The following is a 23,073-nucleotide window of genomic DNA, read 5'->3' as shown; positions in this document are numbered from 1 at the left end:
ATTATGCAAAAATTTCTACATGTCGTAAAGATTGATTGATTGATTGTATGTTGTTTTACGTTCGAGAATTTTTCACTCATATAGAGACGCCACCATATACCGGTGAAGGGCTTCAAATTTAGACCTTTACTTGGCACTCAGGGCCATTGAGTAGCGAGGGATCTTTATCGTGCCAAAGTCTGTCGTGATACGGGGCCTCGGTTTTAAAGGTCTCATCCGAAGGACCCGCAACTTTCACTTCAACGTGCCGAGCGCTTGGCAAAGGAACAGTTGCTACCTATTTTTTATCGACTTAGGTCAGTCGAGTCCAGGGCTCAAACCCACGACCTTCTGATCATGGAGAGAGCGCTCTATCGAATGGGCTACCGTGACAGTTCATGTCGAGAAGACACTTGCTCTCGCCTGCATAACATTTAGATATATCGACAACGTTTCATCAATAAATAATAGTTACTTTCATTCATATGTCGACTTGGTATCGAAATATAAGACACCAAAGAGTCTGCCACATCTGTTTTATATTTATATGTTTTACTGAATATAAACGATAAGGGCCAACTAACAACAAATTTCATGACAAACGAGATGACTTCAGCTTTTCCATCGTCAACTTTCCTCATTAATAAAATAATATCCCGATGTAACCTTCATTTGAAGTTTATGTCTGCCAACTCATTCGGTACTCAAGAGTAAAAGTGTCAGATGGATGTAGAGGGACAATATGAAAACCATCTATCCATCTGTCTTCAATATTTCAGAAGTGGAAAAAGAATTAAATTACACGATCAATATGTACTGGTCCCAGCTGACAAAGCAGGTAACAACATTGTCTTTGTTTGCAAGGTCCACTATTTTAATTGTATTTTTGAGGAATTGGGATTTAATTCTGCAAGTGGTAATCCAACTTATACCCATAGCTCCCTTTCTGAGGAGGAAATTCTTCAAAATCATGTCAGTTTTTAAGTATTTTTTATATTCCCAAAAATCACAATGAATTTGAATCACCATACCTATACTGGAAATAAGATACATAGCGGTTCCAGTAAATGTTCTACCAGGCCTCTTTCTTTACTCCTCACTAAAATATTTACAGCAGTGAAGGAGAATCTTCAGGAGTATTGTATAACAATATATTCGAGAAGTAGTGTAAATTAGGTATGGATATTCAAAAACTCCAAGGAACTTTAAGAAAATTAGAAATCACAAAATTTCACCAAAGTCAATAATATCAAAAGGTACGGTTTTTCAATACTATATGCAACCATTCACCACGATAAATTAAAAAAAAAAATAGTTAAAGTCCATGCTTTTTGACATCATAGCTGCTTTTCCCAATAAAAATGGACATCGTAACTTATGTAACTTGTCATTGGACATTTGCAACATTATTTTGTTAAAAAACATTCTTATTGTTTACACATGTACGGCAAAGTTGATACTAAAATGATGCTTGAGTTTCTGATTGACAATATGAGATCTTCCAACAATCTGTTGGAATTCCCATGGGTCCCAGTTGCGACCCTCTATTAGCAGACCTTTTTTATATTCATATGAAGCAGAATTTATTCAGAAATTTATACATGGGAAGAAAACATTTGCTGTGGCCTTCAACTCGACATTTAGATATATCGACGATGTATTAACAATAGTTAAGAATTAACAATCAACAATAGTTACTTTCATTCATGAAAAAGGTGATGATAACGAATAGCAATCGGGTTAAGGTTAAAAAATCTATAAACAATACAATTCTGTGAAGTGGGCACAACCATGAAACCTTGGAAATTCCAAAGAAGGGCCGGATCAGATGCCTTGGAGGAGTAGGCATCCCCTGTTGACCGGTCACACGGGCCGTGAACCCTATGTATTGATCATGTAGACGGAACAATCCGTAGTCAAATTCAGTATAAAAACAAAAGCCTAACTATTGGTATGAAACAAGTCAGCCAAAATACGACCCAATGATAGGTTATATTTGCTAACAAGGTCAGTATAATAAACACAGAATTTAGGAAATGCCGACTTTAAACGAGGTTGTTGAAATCCTTGTAACATCAAGCTTTCTGACAGAAGCCTGCCTCGGTTCGAAAAAAAATCGTACTCGGAGCATGCTCTAGAGCATCGAACAAGTTTACACTGAGAAGGTCTATAGCATAAGATGAAAACACCATATGCACGTGATATATGTCGACTCGATTATCCCAGTGAACTTGAAATAAAAGATACTACAGAATCTGACACATCTGATTCATATTTGGATATTTTACTAGAAAAAGACGTAAATGGTGACCTAACAATAAAACTTTATGAAGTACGTGATGACTTCAACATTTACATCGTCAGTTTTCCTTATTTATGTAGCAATATACCCTTATCACCTGCGTATGGTGTTTATGTCTCCCTGTTCATTCGATACGCAAGAGTATGCTCTACGCACGAACAATTTATAAAACGAGACAACCTATTAACAAATAAGTTGATGAAACAAAGATATCAACAGTCTCATTTAAAGTCTACATTTCGCAAGTTCTATGGTCGATACAATGACCTTGTCAGTAAATACAATCTATCATTAAGTCAAATGCTGACTGACGTCTCTCATACTTATTGTTAGTGCATTATTTACACACTGAATTGTCTACGGATTTTTCCGTTTGTCCGATCATGACAAGGAGCACACAGCTGGTGTGACCGATCGACAGCGGGGATGCTTATTTCTCCATGGAACCTGATGCCACCTCTCCTCCCGATTTTTATTGCTTCAGTGGACTTTTTATCTCTTGATTACTGTTCGTTATCTCCATATTTCATTGAAGAAGTCAATAGAGAGGAAGTGACTGAGATTTTAGTATAAATCTATCAAGAGGATCTGAGATTTTAGAAAAAATCAAAACAAGTCTGTGAGCGAATGCTTACTAGTAATATCCCCGATCTGATGTGAATAAACCCTCTTATGTTTACATCGAATACAAAGAAAAATGGATCCGACCATTTGGCATTCCTAAACAAAGATTGTGCTAAAATTTCAAGCTTCTGCGCTAATAGTTGCTGAGAAAACTGTGACGGAAATTTGGTACGGACAGACGCACGGATAAACAGGAAGTTGACATGGGATTTGAACCAAAATGAATCCCACCGTATGGCATGCCTAAACAAAGAGTGTGCTAAAATTTCATTCATCTGTGATGAGTAGTTGCTGAGAAAACTGCGACAAAAATTTGTTACGGACAGACACACACAGACAGACAGACACACAAGGGTAAAACAGTATACCCCCCCCCCTCTCCTTCTGAGCGGAGGTATAATTACTGGGACAACAGAAGGACAGGTGGAAGATACATCTCGAATGCAAAATTCTGTCACTGACAGGTTTTTTTCATTTCCTATGTGACGTCGGCAGAGCTTGAGTTAGTGATGGTCATTATCTCTTCTTGACAGACATAACAGGTAAAATTCTAGTTTTGAATAATGCAAACGAATCTTTTAGAGTTCATACAGTGAACACTGCTGGGGATTTGATTTATAGAGACAGAAATTGGAACATTAATAAATTTTTTGCAAACTTCAAAACAGATTACATTGATGGAAAAAAACAACCATGAAAACCAAACTACATGTACTGTTCCTCCTCTACGAGAGATCAACTGGTTGTTATGAGATTTGATACAAAGGACAACGGGTACAGACTATCCAATACAACAAAAGAGGCAAGGAACTGTACAGGAACAGGAATTCTATATACATAACACAGACCGAAAATGGAGATGTTATTGTGTCTGATATTTCCTCCAGTGTAAAGGTTACAGACTGCAAACGACAATATTTCTTAATCTACAGAGGACAACCATCAGAATTTGGACTCAGTGCACCAGGTGGAATCTGTAATGATGCACTCTCAAACATATCCTTGTATGTAACCGTATTGACCACACAATACAGACAATTGACATAATATTGACGATATCTACATAGAATTCATTCTTGGACATGTATGGAGAGCAGTCTCATGGGTTAATGTAATTGTTTGCGAGAAATTTTTCACATACTCTGACTCACTTGCATGAGTGAGAGGAACACCAACGTTAAAGTCGAAAAGCTATCAGACCAAACTCAAGCAATCTGTTTCTTCCGGTTCCTGTCTACTGTAGTAATGGCAGTTTTAGCCATTACTGAACTTAGGGCATTGGCCCTCATCCAGGAACAGTAACTCCTGAAGTTAGCATTTATCTAAACGTCTCAAAATTAAGCTGAAATTTTTCATTCAACAATTTTTATTTCAGGATTCTTAAATTTGAAGTCTTCGAAACTTGTAAATAGTTGATATGATTTGAAAGGACAAAAATATCAATCTTTTAGGGAAATTAAAGTTCCCTTAATCTTGCCTTGCATGCAAATGCTTATTAGCATGAAACTAAATTGGAAGTAATTGGTGATATCTCACAATATTATCACATGCTATGCATATAATTTCTCCATTTAAGTAAGGAACAGTGATTTTTGTGATTCAATACTTTGTATTAGAACATTTTTTTCTGGGGCAAAATTAGCAGGTACCCTTTCAACCCAATATTTTCACCTTTATAGCATATGTCATTAAAAAAGTTTTCATTGTAGAATAGAGGATCCTTAAAACACGTGGGGTTTTTTTTTAGAAGCCTGGATATACATGTAATTTCTTTTATCCTGTAAATACAGTTCCAGATCAATTTCCAACAACAAAATGAATAATTGATGGTTTTATTCACAAGTCCTTAGGACCTTTTTCAGAATTTGTATTTTTCGTTTATATAATGATTAAATGATAATCTTTGAAGAAAATTATAAGGGTAGGTACACAACATTTAAATTCAGTGACGTACTTCATATTTTATACCTTTTATTTTTTTACATTTTTCTATCAGCTGAATTTATGTCAGGATGATGATTTGTAAAAGAGTTCCTTTTTGATAGTTTCCTCCTTTGGCATCCAGATTTGTGATGTTGCATATGTTTACACAGAACACCATTTTATATATTTGGAATAAGGCTTTATTTCATATGTTTTCTCAAGCCAATGCTCATTTATTATTTATGTTTATCATCAAAAATGTCAACCTCAACACATTACAACTATTTGTACAACTGTTTTTCATGATAAAGAATAAATTAAAGCTATATTGACTGATCTATTTTATGTTTTGTACACAAGTGTTTAGTGGTGTACTCTCTGTTTATCACAAAGGTCTCTAAATGAACAACCTCATGCATTAGGATTGAGGCCTTTGCTGATGAGGAAGGCTTCCGGTGTGGGGTCACGACCCAGGAAGTCACGCAGCATGTCAGAAGCATCCTGTAAAGAGAATTTACATGTGTTACAATATATCACTTACATCACAATGTCAGTTACAATATATCACCTACCGCACTATGTCAGTTACAAGATATCACCTACAGCACTATGTCAGTTACAATACATCACTTACAGCACTATGTCAGTTACAATACATCACTTATAGCACTATGTCAGTTACAATACATCACTTACAGCACTATGTCAGTTACAATACATTACTTACAGCACTATGTCATTTACAATATATCACCTACAGCACTACATTAGTAACAATATATCACTAACATCACTATGTCAGTTACAATATATCACTTACATCACCATGTCAGTTACAATGTATAACCTACAGCACTATGTCAGTTACAATATATCACTCACATCACTATGTCAGTTACAATATATCACTTACATCACAATGTCAGTTACAATATATCACCTACAGCACTATGTCATTTACAATATATCACCTTCAGCACTATGTCAGTTACAATATATCACCTACAGCACTATGTCAGTTACAATACATCACTTACAGCACTATGTCAATTACAATACATCACTTATAGCACTATGTCAGTTACAATACATCACTTACAGCACTATGTCAGTTACAATACATTACTTACAGCACTATGTCATTTACAATATATCACCTACAGCACTACATTAGTAACAATATATCACTTACAGCACTATGTCAGTTACAATATATCACTTACATCACCATGTCAGTTACAATGTATCACCTACAGCACTATGTCAGTTACAATATATCACTCACATCACTATGTCAGTTACAATATATCACTTACAGCACTATGTCAGTTACAATACATCACTTACAGCACTATGTCAGTTACAATATATCACCTACAGCACTACGTCAGTTACAATATATCAACTACAGCACTATGTCAGTTACAATATATCAACCACATCACTATGTCAGTTACAATATATCAACTACAACACTATGTCAGTTACAATACATTACTTACATCACTATGTCAGTTACAATATATCAACTACAGCACTATGTCATTTACAATATATCACCTACAGCACTATGTCAGTTACAATGTATCACCTACAGCACTATGTCAGTTACAATATATCAACTACAGCACTATGTCAGTTACAATATATCAACTACAGCACTATGTCAGTTACAATATATCACTACATCACTATGTCAGTTACAATATATCAACTACAGCACTATGTCAGTTACAAAATATCACTATCATCATTATGTCAATTACAATACATCACTTACATCACTATGTCAATTACAATATATCACCTACAGCACTATGTCAGTTACAATATATCACCTACAGCAGTATGTCAGTTACAATATACAACCTTCAGCACTACGTCAGACCATCTCCCTATTTTTCTGATGTAATTTAGGGAATAACTATCTTTAATTTGGTATTTTCGACCGTCAATGCTGATTTTAAGGTCGCAAACTGAGTTTTACCAGCAATGCCTAAGCGGAGCTCGTAAAATGGATGTATGCGACCGCTAAATTAGCATTAATGGTCACAAATACCAAATCAGAAGATAGTTATTCCCATTCTAATGCAATTTATGCCTTTTGTTTGATGTTAACATCTTATTTTGTTGAGTTTTTTTATATGAAATATTCCACGGAGTGTTGTGATTTTGCGTCGCTCTATCAGGTTGTCACAATCAAAAGCTTTCACTCTCATTAATGCTCGTTTATCTGCCTCAAACATCATTACATTAGCCGATATTATTTTACAAAACAATTGCATTAGAATTCTTTTTTTAATGAAAAGATATGAGTCAGACTAAAGCATGTATTTTAAATGCCTGTTACCTTGGATCCACCAGGGTGTAGTATACACCTCCTGTAATCCCCACCCACTTTTGGACTCATGATACCCTCCTTCTTGAACCGGGTGTAGAACATGTCCATACAAAAGACTTCACTCCACTACAATATCATTTCAAACATCAGCACATACAGAATACTTCACTCCATTACAATTTCATTTCAAGTCAGTAACCCTCCTGGGGAGTATTTGTGGTAAGGTTGAGCCATATACAAAACATAGCATGTAGACATCTATAACCTACCATGTATCCATAATACTGAGCATCGTATCCCCCCGCTAGATGACCAAAGGAAGCGGACATATTGGTCCCCTCAGTGGATGGGAATCCCAGGTACTCTTGTGAGATCTCAGAGAAAAGCTTTGCCGTGTCAGCCTGAAATAAATAAATAAATAAAGACATAAATAAATAAATCCTAGGTACTCTCAGAGAAAAGTCAAATCTCCTGTTTGATAAGAGTTTCAAAAAAGACACAACTATTAATTTTGTTAAATACAAAATAAAAAAAACAATTTAGAAGCAAAAAGTAAAAGCTATGATTTCTCATAGTAAATACTATCGAATATACAAAAACCACTTATAAGCATACGTTAATAAAATGAAATATTAAACTCAAACACAGAACATACACCTACAATAACACTCTATATCTTTTTGAAGGATAACAGTGCATATACATTCAAAGACTTACATACAGTCACTCATCTATAAGACTTTATACACTTTACCTTTTTCTGAGTGTGTACGGTCTGGTCAAACATTCCCAGTAGGATCTGGCGTAGGTTGAACATTCCAGCATTGGCAATGCGGCTCTTGATCAACTTCTCTAACAAGTCATCAGGGATTGGTGCCCCCGTTTTATAGTGTTTGGACATTCTCTGGAGAGGTTCTTTCTCCCAACACCAATTCTCTAACATCTGAGACGGGGCTTCAACAAAATCTCTCTCAACACTGGTCCCACTAAAATAAATACAGGATAAAAGCATATCATTGATTATATTTCTATGTCTTCAACTCAGTAGACAATAAACTGGTATGTAAATTACATCTATAACTTCTGTAGTATCTTAAATAAGAAATCTTTTAAATTCAGCAGGTGTTTTCTTTCCTAGTAAACTGACAGGTATATATATATATATATATATAGGGCTTCATAGCAATCTGAGAATTATAATCTTGACCTATTGACCTTTATCTTTCAACAAGTGGCCTCAGAATCTGACAGAATATATCACATAAAAGTGGTTCATATGAAAACAATTCATTTTCATCTTGACCTTGAAATGAAACTTATACTAAAATGTAGGTGTCATCCTTTTACCATTGTTCAGGACTGGTACAAAGCAAAAATTTCTTTTTAGTTAAAAAGAAAATTGAAAGTAGATATAAAGTCTACACAAGTTATTTAATCACCATGGTTACATCAATAATCTCAACATTTACATAATCTTTGACCAAGTCATCACAAAATTTATTGCTTCCTTCCTCAACAATTCTCCATCTCTATTTACATACATATAAGTATACAAATTCCAAAATTCAAGTAACTGTATTGCAACCCATTAATAATCTCAAATCTCTGACCTTAATTACCAAAGTACCATAAAATATGACAATCTTTTTACCTGATCATTCTTCACCTACACACAACTTACAGAGTTTATAGAACACAAGAGGCCCAAAGGGCCTTAACGGTCACCTGAGTATGATACAACAATTTAAAGGATGCATAGAGTATAAAATAAACTGAAAGGTGAAGCTTTGTTGCCCAAAAGTAAGAAAAATAGGGTGATCATAATCAACAAAATAATTGGTCTTAATATTCATTAACAGTTCATAAATTAGGTTCTAATCTGTTCCCCATTTATCATCATCACCAATTAGAATATTAACAAATTATCAATGCTTCTGTACTCCCTTGTTGAAATCTCTTACATTGGCCTCTCTTGGTCTTTGATGAACATTTAATAAGACAAGTTATTTTTGTCTCATTTTTATTTATCTACTACTTACAAGTCTATCTGATCATTAAAACTATGAAAGTACTTTATGTATTATTCAATAAAAATTCTTGCATAATTCTCTTATTCTACTTACCTTTCAAGTACATTATTTACAGTGATAAATTATCAAAAGTAAATGGCAAAGGGGAATAACTCCTCTCAGAAGAATACAAACTAATAGAACCATGGCCAGGACCAGAACACTTCACCAAATGGTTCAAATGTTAAAAAATCTGGTAAAAATTCCCTTCCTTATAAAAACTTTAACTCTGTTTGCCTTAGATATGCCCAGGTGCAGAGAAGATATTCAAAGAAATAATGCATTTCATTTTTACTACAGATTCACTATATTATCAATAGAGCCGAGCCCCCCCCCCCCCCCCCCCCCCCTCTCACCAGAACCCTTAAACCTGGGATCATAAAATTCACAATTTTGGAAGAGCCATCCTTGCGTATCATAACAATGTACTTAGTTTGTTTAAACAATACCCAGAAGCAGAGAAGAAGATTTTCAAAGAAATAATTCACCTTCACTATAGGATCTATATAGCCCCGTCCTAGCACCAGAACTCCTGTCCCCGGGGGCATGAATTTCACAATTTTGGAAGAGGCATCCTTGCTTATCATAACTATGTATTTAAATGTTTCAATAATACTCAGGAGTAGAGAAGAAAATTTTCAAAGAATTAATGCATTTTCACTATATCATCAATAGAGTCCCGCCCTAACACCAGAACCTTGACCCCGGGGGCATGAATTTCACAATTTTGGAAGAGGCATCCTTGCTTATCATAACTATGTATTTAATTTGTTTCAATAATACTCAGGAGTAGAGAAGAAGATTTTCAAAGAATTAATGCATTTTCACTATATCATTAATAGAGCCCCGCCCTAACACCAGAACCTTGACCCTGGGGTCATGAAATTCACAATTTTGGAAGAGGCACTCTTGCTCATCATAACTATGTACTTAGTTACTTTATTTAATACCCAAGAGCAGAGAAGAAGATTTTCAATGAATTAATGCATTTTCCCTATATAGTCAATAGAGCCCACCCTAACACCAGAACCCCTGACCCAGGGGCCATGAAATTCACAATTTTGGAAGAGGCACTCTTACTCATCATAACTATGTACTTAGTTACTTTATTTAATACCCAGGAGCAGAGAAGAAAATTTTCAAAGAATTAATGCATTTTCACTATATGGTCAATAGAGCCCCACCCTAACACTAGAATCCCTGACCCTGGGGCCATGAAATTCACAATTTTGGAAGAGGCACTCTTGCTCATTATAACTATGTACTTAGTTACTTTATTTAATACCCAGGAGCAGAGAAAAAGATTTTAAAAGAAATAATGCACTTTCTCTATATGATCTATATAGCCCCACCCTAGCACCAGAACCCCTGACCCTGGGGCCATGAATTTCACAATTTTGGTAGAGGGCTCAATGCTTATTACAATCATGCCAACAGTTTGACTGCTTGATGTCCAGGAGTTAAGAAGAAGATTTTTAAAGATTGCATTAATTTTGGTGGTTTTAGCCCCACCCCTCAGGCCCCAGGGGGGCAGGGACCATGAAATTCACAATTTTTGTTCCCCTTCATCCATAGATGCTATATGCCAAATTTGGTTGAAATTGGTTCAGTGGTTTCAGAGAAGAAGCTAAAAATGTTCAAAAGTTAACGCACGACGGACGACGCACGACGACGGACGAAAACAGATAGCAATAGGTCACCTGAGTGACTCAGGTGACCTAAAAATACACAACTTATTGTATAAATGGTCATTATCAACTCTCTTAAGCTTTGACCTTGACCCAAGTGACCCTAAAAAGTAAGTTTCACCCTCTAAGCATTCTCCACCTATGCAATAAGTATGAAATCTGTAGAAATAAAATTATTCAAAATATTGCACTTCAAAATGTGTAATGATAAGTTGATAACAGTATCTATTTGGTTTTTTAACCATACGAGCAGAAAACTAAAGGTGTCCCCCTCCATCCAACTCCCAATCTAAACATGATGTCTGTAAGTTGAATGGTACTCCAGTCATCGCATCAAATAAGTGTTAATGGACAGACAGACTGTTAGAAAGATTGACCCAGTTATTACTATTGGGCACTTACATCTAATATGGAGTGATAAATTGTTTAGCCAATTGCAGAAAATTTTTATCGAAATCCTCATAACTTCCTCAAATTCCTCAAAAGTGCAACTTCTAAAAATATGTTGCCATTTTGTAATTTTTAACATTTTATAAAACAAAGATATCAAAACTCACCTAAACAAAACAAATTCTGCCCACAAACTCACCTAAACAAAGCAAATTCTGCCTGAGCACAAACTCACCTAAAGAAGGCAATTTCTGCCTGAGCACAAACTCACCTAAACAAGGCAAATTCTGTCTGAGCATGAACTCACCTAAACAAGGCAAATTCTGTCTGAGCACAAACTCACCTAAACAAGGCAAATTCTGCCTGAGCATGAACTCACCTAAACAAGGCAAATTCTGCCTGAGCACAAACTCACCTAAACAAGGCATATTCTGCCTAAGCATGAACTCACCTAAACAAGGAAAATTCTGCCTGAGCACAAATCTGATGCATCACATGACCAAACTCATGGAAGTACGTCTCCACCTGTGTTTAAAAAAACTGCAACTTTAAATACATGCCTAAGAAATTCTGATGATTAAAATATAAACAAAACAAAGTAGAAATAACTGTTGTTACCTCATCATGAGTGAGCAGGGCTGGTTTGTCCTCTGTTGGTTTGGTAAAGTTGGCAACCATTCCAGCCACAGCAACCTGTCTCTTCCCATCAGGTTGTTGACACCCAGGCTGTTATGCAAATAATCAATTTAAAATTTTATTCATACATCTACAAGTACTTAAAATATTGTTTAAGATATGCACACAAAATTGGAATTTTCAGAAATTATATATTGTTAATGACCTGCAGTCCAAAACAAGCAGCGTGGCCATATTTTCCCTCTCGAGGATAGAGGTCTAGATAAAAATAGCCCAGAAGGTTAGACGATTCTTTGTCTTCTACAGTATACTACAAAAAACAAAAAAACAAAATATTCAAGACACTGGACAGAAACATCTACATTTTTACAAATGTACATACATCTCATTCAATTTTTTAAAAATATCAACTATTAGTTCTATATTAACACATTTACAACATACAATTCCTAATAAATTTCAATTACATTTGATTGTTTATTGCAATAGAGCATTAATTAAACTGATGTACCTTTGATGTGTTATTTGTAACACCGACTTAGATTTCTTTTCTTTGTTCCGCTGTTTGGGGAACATTAATTTTTGACAAGCATTTCCTTCTATTGCATCTTTGTATTAAGATCTATCCTAGAGGAAATTTCTGGATGCCAAAACTTTACATACACATATATATACGAGGGGTTATCAAAAAGTTCATAAACTAGTGCCATAAAATTAAAACAGCTTTAGGTACATCAATGAATTTTAAGACATGAAGTTAGCATCATCTTTTCTATCTATAGAATAAGCCCTAAATCATAAGTTTTATTTTTTTAATAAATTGTTAATGTTTTTGTAAACAATGGTATGTCCAGGTGGCGCCACCTCAAATATGTGTTTTTTCTACCTGAGTGTAACTGAGAAAAACTCTTTTGATAAGAGCATTTGGCATCAAAAAATCCCGTTAATTCAAGCATGTGGTACACCACATTTGTTCCATAAAATCTGCAATTTTTACCCAATTCTGTAAGTTCTATGAAATTGTACAGAAAAATAAAATGCATCCAGAGTATTTGTTTTAAATACCCAAAAAGATTCAGAGAGATGAAATATGCACAGTTAATGTTGATTTGTAGTCAGGGTGTCAAAAGTCAGTCACGTCGAAAAGTGACTTGACCAAGTGTGGTAGAACATGAACTCCAACAAGCTAAGTATTTTGGCATAATTAAGTGAGGATCTTTCCCTATGTATAGACCCATTTACAATATTACATGCACTGAAGGCAGCTGTTCATGACATTGTAAAGTCATATAAACAAGATGGGTTTAAGTCCTTACTTAACTTCAGGTTATCTCAGAAACGTAAGTGTATGAGGTAGAGAGAGCGGACATTGAGAAACAATGACGTTGTCAGACGTCATGAAACTAAACATTGACAGCGCGGGGTGATCATGTAATGTCTTTTTTATTTTAGAATAATTTGGCAAATTATCAACGTATCAAGCTAAAATTTTCAACTCTTATTAAACTTTTGTTGATTTATGTTCCTTATAAATTTTGTAAGCACAAACTACATAGTATCAATTTTATCGCATCAGTCCATGAACTTTTTGATGACCCCTTGTACTTGCAATAAAGTGAGGTATATAAAGTACCAAGATGACCTCTACTTAAAATAAAAACTTACCAATGTGAACTCTACTTACAGTAAAGCATAACTTGCAAAGGTGACTTCTTCTTACATTAAGTATTACCGGTACTTACCAAGGTGACCTCTACTAACAGTAAAGAATAACTTACCAAGGTGACCTCTATTTTAAGTATAACCTACCAAAGTGACCTCTGGGTGCCAAACTTCAGCATCTTTCACTTGTGTAAATTTGAGATTCAACAGTTCCTAAAAAATCAGGTTCACAATTTTACCTTTTACATTACTTTTTATGTAATATTTTTGTTAGTAAATGTTCCATTAGATGTACCTTGCTGTCTGATTATTGACTTTATTCTAAAAGACTTCCTTATTTTTTAACATTATTTTAACTTTACATGCATGCAATTTATTTAAATTTACATTAATCTTTATTGTTTAGATTTCCAGCAATTCTTATTGGTGCACTGTTATAAATTTTCCAGCTATTTATTTCAGTATATTGATCTAGATTTACTTGATAGATATCCAGCAGTCCAGCGGTCACAGTTTCCATGGGGAAGTACTCCTTTAGAAGGTTTGAGTCCACGGCGTACTGGCGTTCCTCAGTCATCGTCATGTAGTATCGCAGGTCCCAGTAATTTATCTTCCCATCATATTGGTATCCATACTTGTCACACTACAACAAGGAAATAGCTATGATCCCAGAGCATTATGGGTAATGCATTAAACTTAAAATTTAAAGAATATGTATGTCACAGATGAAATTTGTTGTCTGTTTTCCAGTCATACCTTTCTCCTTAATTACCAGATGAAGAACTTTAACGCTCAGAGAATTAATTACAAACACCGTAAAAGTGGTATTTTTAGCAAGAATCAGTAAATCAGTATTTAATTTTAGCGAGAACTAATTTTAGTGATTTTATGGTGCATAGAAAGATAGCAATAACCTCTAATGCTAAATAAATTGTTAGTGATACGCTAAAAATGACATAATTGAATTATCGCTAAAATTTCAGCTTATACAGTCATATATCTTATCAACTTTTCAAGACCTCAAAATCTTTAATCTACACCTTTTTTTCTTATAAAAATAACCCTTTCTTTTTTCATTTTTAAACAATATGTAATATTTACATTCAGTGTACTTTTCTTTGTTGAAATCCAATGGAAATCTAAAACATTAAACTGTCTATGAACACACTCTAATCCTTGTCAAGGCACAAAAATACACAGTAGAATTTAATACGCAAGGATCAATGTGTGTTGTTTTTGGCTCACCTGAGCTGAAAGCTCAAGTGAGCTTTTCTGATCACATTTTGTCCGTCGTCCGTCTGTCTAGCTGTCCGTCTGTCTGTCCATCCGTCTGTAAACTTTTCACATTTTCGACTTCTTCTCCAGAACCACTGGGCCAATTTCAACCAAACTTGCCACAAAGCATCCTTGTGTGAAGGAGATTCAAGTTTGTTCAAATGAAGGGCCACGCCCTCTTTCAAGGGGAGATAATTAAGAATTAATGAAAATTTGGTGGTATATTTTAAAAATCTTCTTCTCAAGAACCATTTGGCTGAAAAAGTTGAAACTTATGTGAAACCTTCATTACATAGTGTAGATTCAATTTTGTTCAAATCATGACCCCCGGGGGTAGGTTGGGGCCACAATGGGGGATCAAAGTTTTACATAGGAATATATAGGAAAAATCTTTATAAATCTTTTCAAGAACAACAAAGCCACAATTAGTCATATTGATGTGGAATCATCCTCAGGTAGTGTAGATTCAATTTGTTCAAATCATGACCCCCGGGGGTAGGGTGCGGTCACAATGGGGGATCAAAGTTTTAAATGGGAATATATAGTATAAAATCTTTAAAAATCTTCTTCTCAAGAACAACAAAGCCACAATTAGTCATATTGATAAGGAATCATCCTCAGGTAGTGTAGATTCAAGTTTGTACAAATCATGACCCCCGGGGGTAGGGTGGGGCCACAATGGGGGATCAAAGTTTAATATAGGAATATATAGAAAAAACTCTTTAAAAATCTTCTTCTCAAGAACAACAAAGCCATGATTAGTCAAATTAATATGGAAGCATCCTCAGGTATAGTGTAGATTCAAGTTTGTTCAATTCATGACTCCTTGAGGTAGGGAGGGGCCAAAATTGGGATCAAAGTTTACATAGGAATATATAGAAAAAAAATCTTGAAAAATCTTCTTCTCAAGAACAACAAAGCCACAATTAGTCATATTGATATGGAATCATCCTCGGGTAGTGTAGATTCAACTTTGTTCAAGGCATCCTCCAGTAGTAGGGTGGGGCCATAATGGGGGATCAAAGTTTTACAAAAGAACATATACATGTATAGGAAATATCTTTCAAATCTTATTCTCAAGAACAACAAAGCCATGATTAGTCATATTGATATGGAAGCATCCTCAGGTAATGTAGATTCAAGTTTGTTCAAATCATGACCCCCCCCCCCCCCCCTTACCCCTGGCCGGGTAGGGTGGCAAACATCTTTATAATTCCGTTTTCAAGAATAGCAAAGTCATGCATGATTAGTTATATGAATGTAGAAGCATCCTCAGAAAATTTAGATTCAATTTCATTCAGAACATGGCACCTGGGGGTAGGGTATGCCAAGAACAGGTGATCAAAGCTTAACATATGAATATATAGGAGAAGAAATCTGCTGACGAAGAACAGCAGGGCCATATTGACTCAGGTGAGCGTTGTGACCCATGGGCCTCTTGTTGCTCAATTAAATTGAAAATATTTACCCTATCAAAATGTAATTACATTTGAAATACATTTGTCATTTTTTTCCCCGGCAATAATCATTGTGTTAATTAACTTTAGATTCTTCTGTATTTTATCCAGAAAAAGTTCTGAAAGGTGCTAAATTTATTTAAAAAAAAAAAAGAGAAATAATAATTAACTTTTTTTATAAAGATAGAAAATTAGAGAATGTAAACAGGCTTTGTATTATTGTATTTAGATGTCTTGTATCGTATGACAGCACCTGGCTAACACACAGTGCACTGTATTCAATTTGCCAGCACTGCCAGATGCTGTTATACGACAGCCAACATCCAAAAATAATAATTCAGTAATTTTAAAAATGTACAGTTGTTCACAACTTTACTTCAGTACATGTGTATTCAATGTTTCAACAGAATACATCTAAGGTATTAGTATATTAGCTTACTTCCTCTTTCTTGTAGTCAAGGAAAACTTTAACTTCCTGATTTTGTAGAGGGCGGAGTTTCTGGGCCAGATCAACCAGGAAATTTTTCACCGTATCAGGATCTTTGGCCATTCTCATGTCTAACACAAAAGCAGCATGGGTAGGGAAACCTAGAATGTCAGCTTTCTGAAATTATAAATATGCCCGCTTAGTAAAGATGTCATGGCAAACATTTTAACTGAAGAATTTTCCTCAGACACTGGAAAGCAAATCACATAGAAAAAAAAAGAAACTTCATAAATATAGTTTATCCAGACCATCAAGTCCAATCTTTTTTCTTGGGGGGGGGGGGGGGGATCTTTTGAAGCCAAAGAAGGAGAATATGTGAATGGTAACATTCAACAGTACAGATATACATGTAATCTGGAGGGAAATCATGACCGGAGAGCAAGAGATGATAGAGGTTGCTTCAAAAAGGGGATCAGAAAGCACAATGAAAGGGAACAAAAATCATGATAAGTTTTAAAGCTGGAAGTGACATAAATAACAATTTGATCAACAATGAACCTCAGACCTATGTAAGCCCTACTGACCTGGATCATAGTACATGTAATAGTAATAGAGAAAAGTTTACTACAAGTCTCATCAATCTTTGATGGATGAAGGATTGTAGAATAGTTTTAGTTGACCATTTAAAGCAAATGAACACTCTCAAGGCAAACCAAGGGTAACAAACTGGAAAACCACAATAATTGTTGGTGACTTTAAAAAAAACTCTTATACTGAGGAATAATGCTGGTATGCATCAATGTTCCTTTTTCATCCTTGTTATAGTGAATACACCAGCTTTCTAGACATTTGGGGAGAGAGAGAGAGCAATTACACACTTATATCCTAATGGAATATTTCCAATCGCATCAATAAGTCTTACTATTCTCTACTCAATACGGTGTCAGATTAGCAACACCATGAGCTTGCTTCTTTTTCCATATACATGTACAAACCTATATGGGGAAATGAAAAATTATCTTTTGAAGACACTTGAATATAGATCTTGATTTATTATTTGAATTAATATGATTTAAAAATAAAATATCATCAAATTGCCCTGAGAGTCATCAAATTTTCACTTCTGTAGAACTTTTCACAAAATATCTTAGAATCCTAAAAATTATAGACAATTTTTTTCTTAATTTTTTAACAAGTATCTTAGCAACAGAAAGTACAAAAAATCTGATTTTCTATTACATAAGAATATATTGTCAATGCAAAAATTATTATCTTTTGTGAAATAAAGGAGTTACAGAGATATCATCTTTTATCTCAGTTGTGCTTTTTTGTGAAAAGGGCTACTGGGGAGCTGTAGAGCAGAGAATATTAAATACTGGTAACAAAAACTGGATACTGAAAGATGACAAGCCAATCAATAGATCAGTTTTCCTTAGGTATCTATTTAACTTTCTACAAGGACAGGCATGTTCCTTCAAACAGAGAATTTTATAATTCTAGTAACAAAGAGCTGAAAACATGAAGATTGTAACTCTAATTATACCTTGGCTCTGAGCTCTATCAGTTCTTCTAAAATGGCAGTGTTTTCCTTAAGACACCTGTAAATAAATGAAACATACCTTAAAAGAATACAAGAAAGGTTTCATATTTGCAGAAAATTCCACAAGCATTGCTTTATGAATGTAATAGAAGAGTTTTGACTGGCAAAAGACCAGCAAATTATTAGTCATACTTCTGTGCTCTTAATAATAGTCTTTCTCATGGGACGCACTTCAAATTTTCACTTATTCCTAAATTTAAATTATCTCATATATACTATGTTCACATGTATGTCATGATTGTATACCAGAACTTTTGATATTTGTGCTGTTAAGTACCTCGAGTTAAATGCTGTTTCTAGTTTTCTTCTAGTGTCGGGATTCCTGGCTTTCTTCATACACGGAAAATAATGGGGATACTTCAGGCTCACTTTCAGTTTACCCTCATCATTCTACAGGAATAATGAGAAACTGACATTTTATAAAAATGCATGTGTGGTCATTAAAATCTGTAAACGATTTAAGAGATTAGACAATTTGTTTCATCTCTGATATGTCTGTTTTAACCATACATATACATGTATGTGTACATTTGTTCATACCTTTTCTAGAGATTTAAGGAAATCTTCAGGGACACCAGCTGTCAATAAAAGACATGATATAAAGGTAATGCATTTAATGATCTTAACTAAAAACTTGTACTGCCTTTTTCTCACATCAAGGACTGTTATTTAGTAAACAGTAAATGTGGGAGTCAGTTGTCTACTTCTTACAACAAAAAGCCTTTTTTTTTTTTAACTTCATGTATCAACAACAAAATGTGCATCTTGAATTTCTAAAACTTGTAAACTAAAACTTAAGTTTGTCCTCCCAAATATGCATAGCCTTAACTTTGAGCTGTATAAATTGATTATATAGAAGAAATCTTGTTGGAGTCAATAGATACTGTACAGATTTTAAGATTACAGTTCAGACTATCACAGATTTCATTATTTAACTGTACACCCAGATGAACCAGATGCAGCATAGCTTGACAAAAACATTTGCTGTAGTACATGTATATGTTCAGTAAAGATGAAGATAAGATGACTTGTGCGACTGTATACTACAAAACATACACACACACACACAATTAGTCCTTTGTTTTTTGTTGGCCTTGAGACTTTTCTGTTTAGGCCAAACAAAAAAATATGTGTGGTTCCGGTTACACCTCCAAAAAAATTAGGGTAGGTGTAGGTAAGGATTTTTTTTTTTTTTTTTTTTTTTTTTTTTTTAACAAAATGATTTTCTTAATTTTTCTAAATAATACTTATCACTACTTTGCAAATGACATTTAGATGTGGTGTGATAATATACTAGTCAATATTGGTAGGGGACACCTACATGCTAGCTTGCTTTGGATTTAACACTAATAAACACTTGCACTATGTTGTGCAAGGGGGCCGTCATTGCTGAAACTAAAACTTAAACCAGAGCCATTGATGGAAATGGGGAAAATTCTGGAAAAAATATGAAAATTGCCAAAAAAAAGTTTAGGGTCGGGGGCATAAAATAGGGACGGTTGGGTAATTGGAACCACACATTTTTTTATTTGGCCTTACCGGTATTTCCTGTACTCAATACAATAGAATTTGTGTTTTAGAACAGATTTATCAAAACATTCACTATATGTACTTCTTTATATTCAACAAATAAAATCATTTGCTAATTCTAAACCAAGGCTGTCATATCACTTTCTAGTACAAGGTCCAGTCCACAAGAATTGGAAAATAATTGAAATTTTTCAACAAATTCATAAAACTTTTGTTAAAAAAAAGAAAAGAAAGAAAAGGAGAAAAAAGTACAATGCTATAGGGAATTATTTTATTTCATTTCAGCACTACTCTTAAAGAAGATAACCTTAGTATTTAGGGTTTTGTTTAACCTTATTCTGTTGTTATTACATGTATTTACACTATTCGGGAATTTCTGATAGAAACTGGGGAAAATGTCATTTTACCTATTGGTAGAGCATCTTTTTGTCAAATCCAAATTTGCTGAAGTGACAGACCTATAAATTGTCTGAAGAATTCAAAAGGTATATATCCTATTCCAGTAATCAAATAATTAATGTTGGCACACCCACATCAGGGAACTGTCTGTATCCCATCATTGTAAACATCTCTCTTGATCTCAGTCAAAGCTGGAAACTGTGGATTCTATACTCCAAAACCATCAGGATAAGGTTATGGAGAATGGTGTGAGAGGGAGAAAGAGAGGGGGGGGGGGGAGAGAAATATGATGGGAATAACTCTCTTACCAAGTTCTTCTTCTGTGAAAGTGAGGATGGTGTTCTCCTCATTCAGATTTTTACTGAAGTCAATGGACAAATCACTCATTCTCTTCTTGATCTCTTTGATCTTTTGTTGTTTCTCTTTTGGCAGATGGAGACCTGGACAAACACAGAGCCTGTTAGTTTTTAAACATCGATATCAAAGACTGCTTTGTTTTTCATTTATATATTCAATACAATATATTCTTGAATATTGGTACATATTATTTTACAGGGTTCGACACTAACATTTTTAGGCTTTAGTCCGGCTGGACTAGTGCTTCTTTGCTTTTACTAGTCCGCACGCAATTTAATGAGTCCATCCAAAAACAAAAAAAAAAAAAAACAAGAAACATCAATGTTTTGAAACAATAATTTTTTAAATAATTATGACAATGTACTTTTTATACTTTTTTGAAATGAACAAAGCGTTTAGGGAAAGTGTTTTATCCACAGATTCGTTGAAAGCTCGCGATCAGGAAGAACAATCGTATTCCCTATCTCGTTCTTTTTTCTCTAGACCTATACATTACATCCAAAACATCCGACATCTTTCTTTATGTCATACTAAATCATGTTTACTTAAATGTTTGATTTCATATCAATCAGTCCTAAAATTAAGCGCTGAATTGATTCGGAATTGACTAACTACCCGCCAAGAAGCTAAAAAGCTAAAAATACATTCGGGGTTTTCCAGTAAAGTTGTCGAGAATCGAACATTGGTAATTTATTCATTTTGTTTTCCAGAAATAATTATTGGTCTATTCGGACTAATTAGCCAGAGATTTTATTAGTCTGAATGAAAATGTATTAGTCTGAGACTAACAGACTAATGTTAATGTCGAACCCAGGTGTTTTTAAAATTATATCAATATATTGACACAGCCCTAATATCTACAGGGCCATTTATGCATAAAGTGACCCAAGCTCTTTAGTTACCATTTATACATAAAGTGACCCTAGCTCTTTAGTTACCATTTATACATAAAGTGACCCTAGCTCTTTAGTTACCACTTATACATAAAGTGACCCTAACTCTTTAGTTACCATTTCATCTGCCGAGTTTGAGATATATTGACACAGCCCTAATATCTACAGGGCCATTAATGTTTAAAGTGAACCTAGTTCTTTAGATACCATTTCGTCTGCCGAGCTTGATCATTCTCTCTACATATCTTTTTGATTCTGCTGAGCCTTCTTTTGAAGATTTCTTCTCATAAGCAACCAGTGCATCAAACACATCTTGTCTCATGCTGCCAAAAACATTTAATTTTCATTGAGATGTAACACCTTACTAATTAATTTCCTAACTTAATACCTTGTAGTAGATTTTTGAGATGACCAGGTAAATTCAAATTGACAAATTGCAAACCTCATTTCCACATCAAATTCAGAGACTTTCTTGTCAATTTCGACACTGGCATCTCTCAGCTCTTTATCAGCAGAAACATGCTGCATAAAGTCCAGATTGTTCCTCACTACAGCGTATTCACAATCACTGTCAGCAAGTGCCTAGAAAAATAATCTCATGTTATCCATATTTTAAAAAAAGTACACAACATGCTTAATCATGTCATCCGAATTTCCTAAGTTACACACCCATAAGATCCGCCCAAACAAATACATGTTGCATAAGCTTTTACTGTATATTCTCTGAATGTAAATACCTTTACAACATTATCGTAGGTGACAGCGTCTGGAGAAAGCGCTCCGACACCGTCGTAAACAGCTTTCGTTTTGGCCATCAACTCGTCAGCTGATTTCTTTATAATGTCGGGTGTCAGTTTCCAAATCAGTTTGTTGTCTTTCGGTGACGACATGATGTTTGCGAAAGGGTTTGTGTACTGACGATAAAATACTCTGAGAGTGAAAAATGATGATTTTACAAATCTACTTCGCAAAAATAAAACCGGCTTTCCCATGCATGCAAATTAATATTTAGTCAACAACAATCTTAAAACGCACGCTCAAATCTCCCTCAATGTTAAGCACCCATAATCCCAAGATTCAAAATTGTAAAGTTAACTTGTACGTAAATTAGAGTACTCCAATAAATAAATAAATACCAAACAATATAAGAAAATAAAATAGAAAAACATGAAATCACTTAAACATCAACCAGGGATGTATTTACTATACGTCTAGATAAGAAATTAATGTTTTAGGGCACAAAGTTAAAACATTAGGGTCCGGAACAACCCCCCCCCCCCCGAATAATTTATGTGTAAAAGTATGTTGGGAAACTGACCTTGGACCTACCCGCCCCAGACGCCCCACCCCACCCCTAGGAAACATGGACCTCTCTTAAAATGGTGTAAGAAGAGCCATGATTCTGAAGAAAATGACTGGAAAGTGTCTTCTGAGTCTCCACTTTCCATGAAATAATGAGGTTTTCAGGGTTTGGGGAGGTTGATCACTATTTTGTTTGTTATGAAATTTCTTACATCTGGA

At 34.6% G+C, this 23,073-nt stretch overlaps 1 protein-coding gene across 2 annotated transcripts; it reads right to left on the bottom strand.

The window, feature by feature from the left end:
• Window positions 1-5,005: 5,005 nt before the first annotated feature.
• LOC133200872 (thimet oligopeptidase-like) lies at window positions 5,006-22,589 on the bottom strand. 2 transcript variants are annotated; one of them, XM_061336688.1, is made up of 17 exons: window positions 22,290-22,589; window positions 21,995-22,134; window positions 21,760-21,875; window positions 20,611-20,742; window positions 18,914-18,951; window positions 18,651-18,763; window positions 18,317-18,371; window positions 16,786-16,950; window positions 14,096-14,257; window positions 13,762-13,827; window positions 12,158-12,262; window positions 11,935-12,042; window positions 11,768-11,841; window positions 7,924-8,155; window positions 7,439-7,570; window positions 7,179-7,295; window positions 5,006-5,329 (listed from the first exon to the last, which is right to left on the bottom strand). In XM_061336688.1, the coding sequence occupies exons 1-17, from the start codon at window positions 22,542-22,544 to the stop codon at window positions 5,240-5,242; spliced, it is 2,100 nt and encodes a 699-aa protein (XP_061192672.1). In that variant the 5' UTR covers window positions 22,545-22,589; the 3' UTR covers window positions 5,006-5,239. The 2 variants fall into 2 exon arrangements, with proteins under 2 accessions (XP_061192672.1, XP_061192674.1); XM_061336690.1 differs by lacking the exons at window positions 21,760-21,875; window positions 21,995-22,134; window positions 22,290-22,589 and adding an exon at window positions 21,670-21,691.
• Between the last annotated feature and the right edge of the window lie 484 nt (window positions 22,590-23,073).

This window comes from Saccostrea echinata, unplaced genomic scaffold, assembly GCF_033153115.1.
Source record: "Saccostrea echinata isolate AGI-Se365-2 ecotype Australia unplaced genomic scaffold, CSIRO_AGI_Sech_v1 ptg000041l, whole genome shotgun sequence".
Lineage (NCBI taxonomy): Eukaryota > Metazoa > Mollusca > Bivalvia > Ostreida > Ostreidae > Saccostrea > Saccostrea echinata.
The sequence above is the reverse complement of the archived record's forward strand: the minus strand, read 5'-3'. Positions and strand labels throughout refer to the sequence as shown.

Bases quoted from the DNA above. Each gene is read 5' to 3' on its own strand.
- LOC133200872 (XM_061336688.1), bottom strand. From the start codon at position 22,544: ATGGGAAAGCCGGTTTTATTTTTGCGAAGTAGATTTGTAAAATCATCA. The intron at 21,876-21,994 runs GTTTGCAATTTG...TGTTTTTGGCAG, and splicing joins GAATTTGATGTGGAAATGAG to CATGAGACAAGATGTGTTTG. The intron at 14,258-16,785 runs GTAAGCTAATAT...TCCTTGTTGTAG, and splicing joins TTGACTACAAGAAAGAGGAA to TGTGACAAGTATGGATACCA.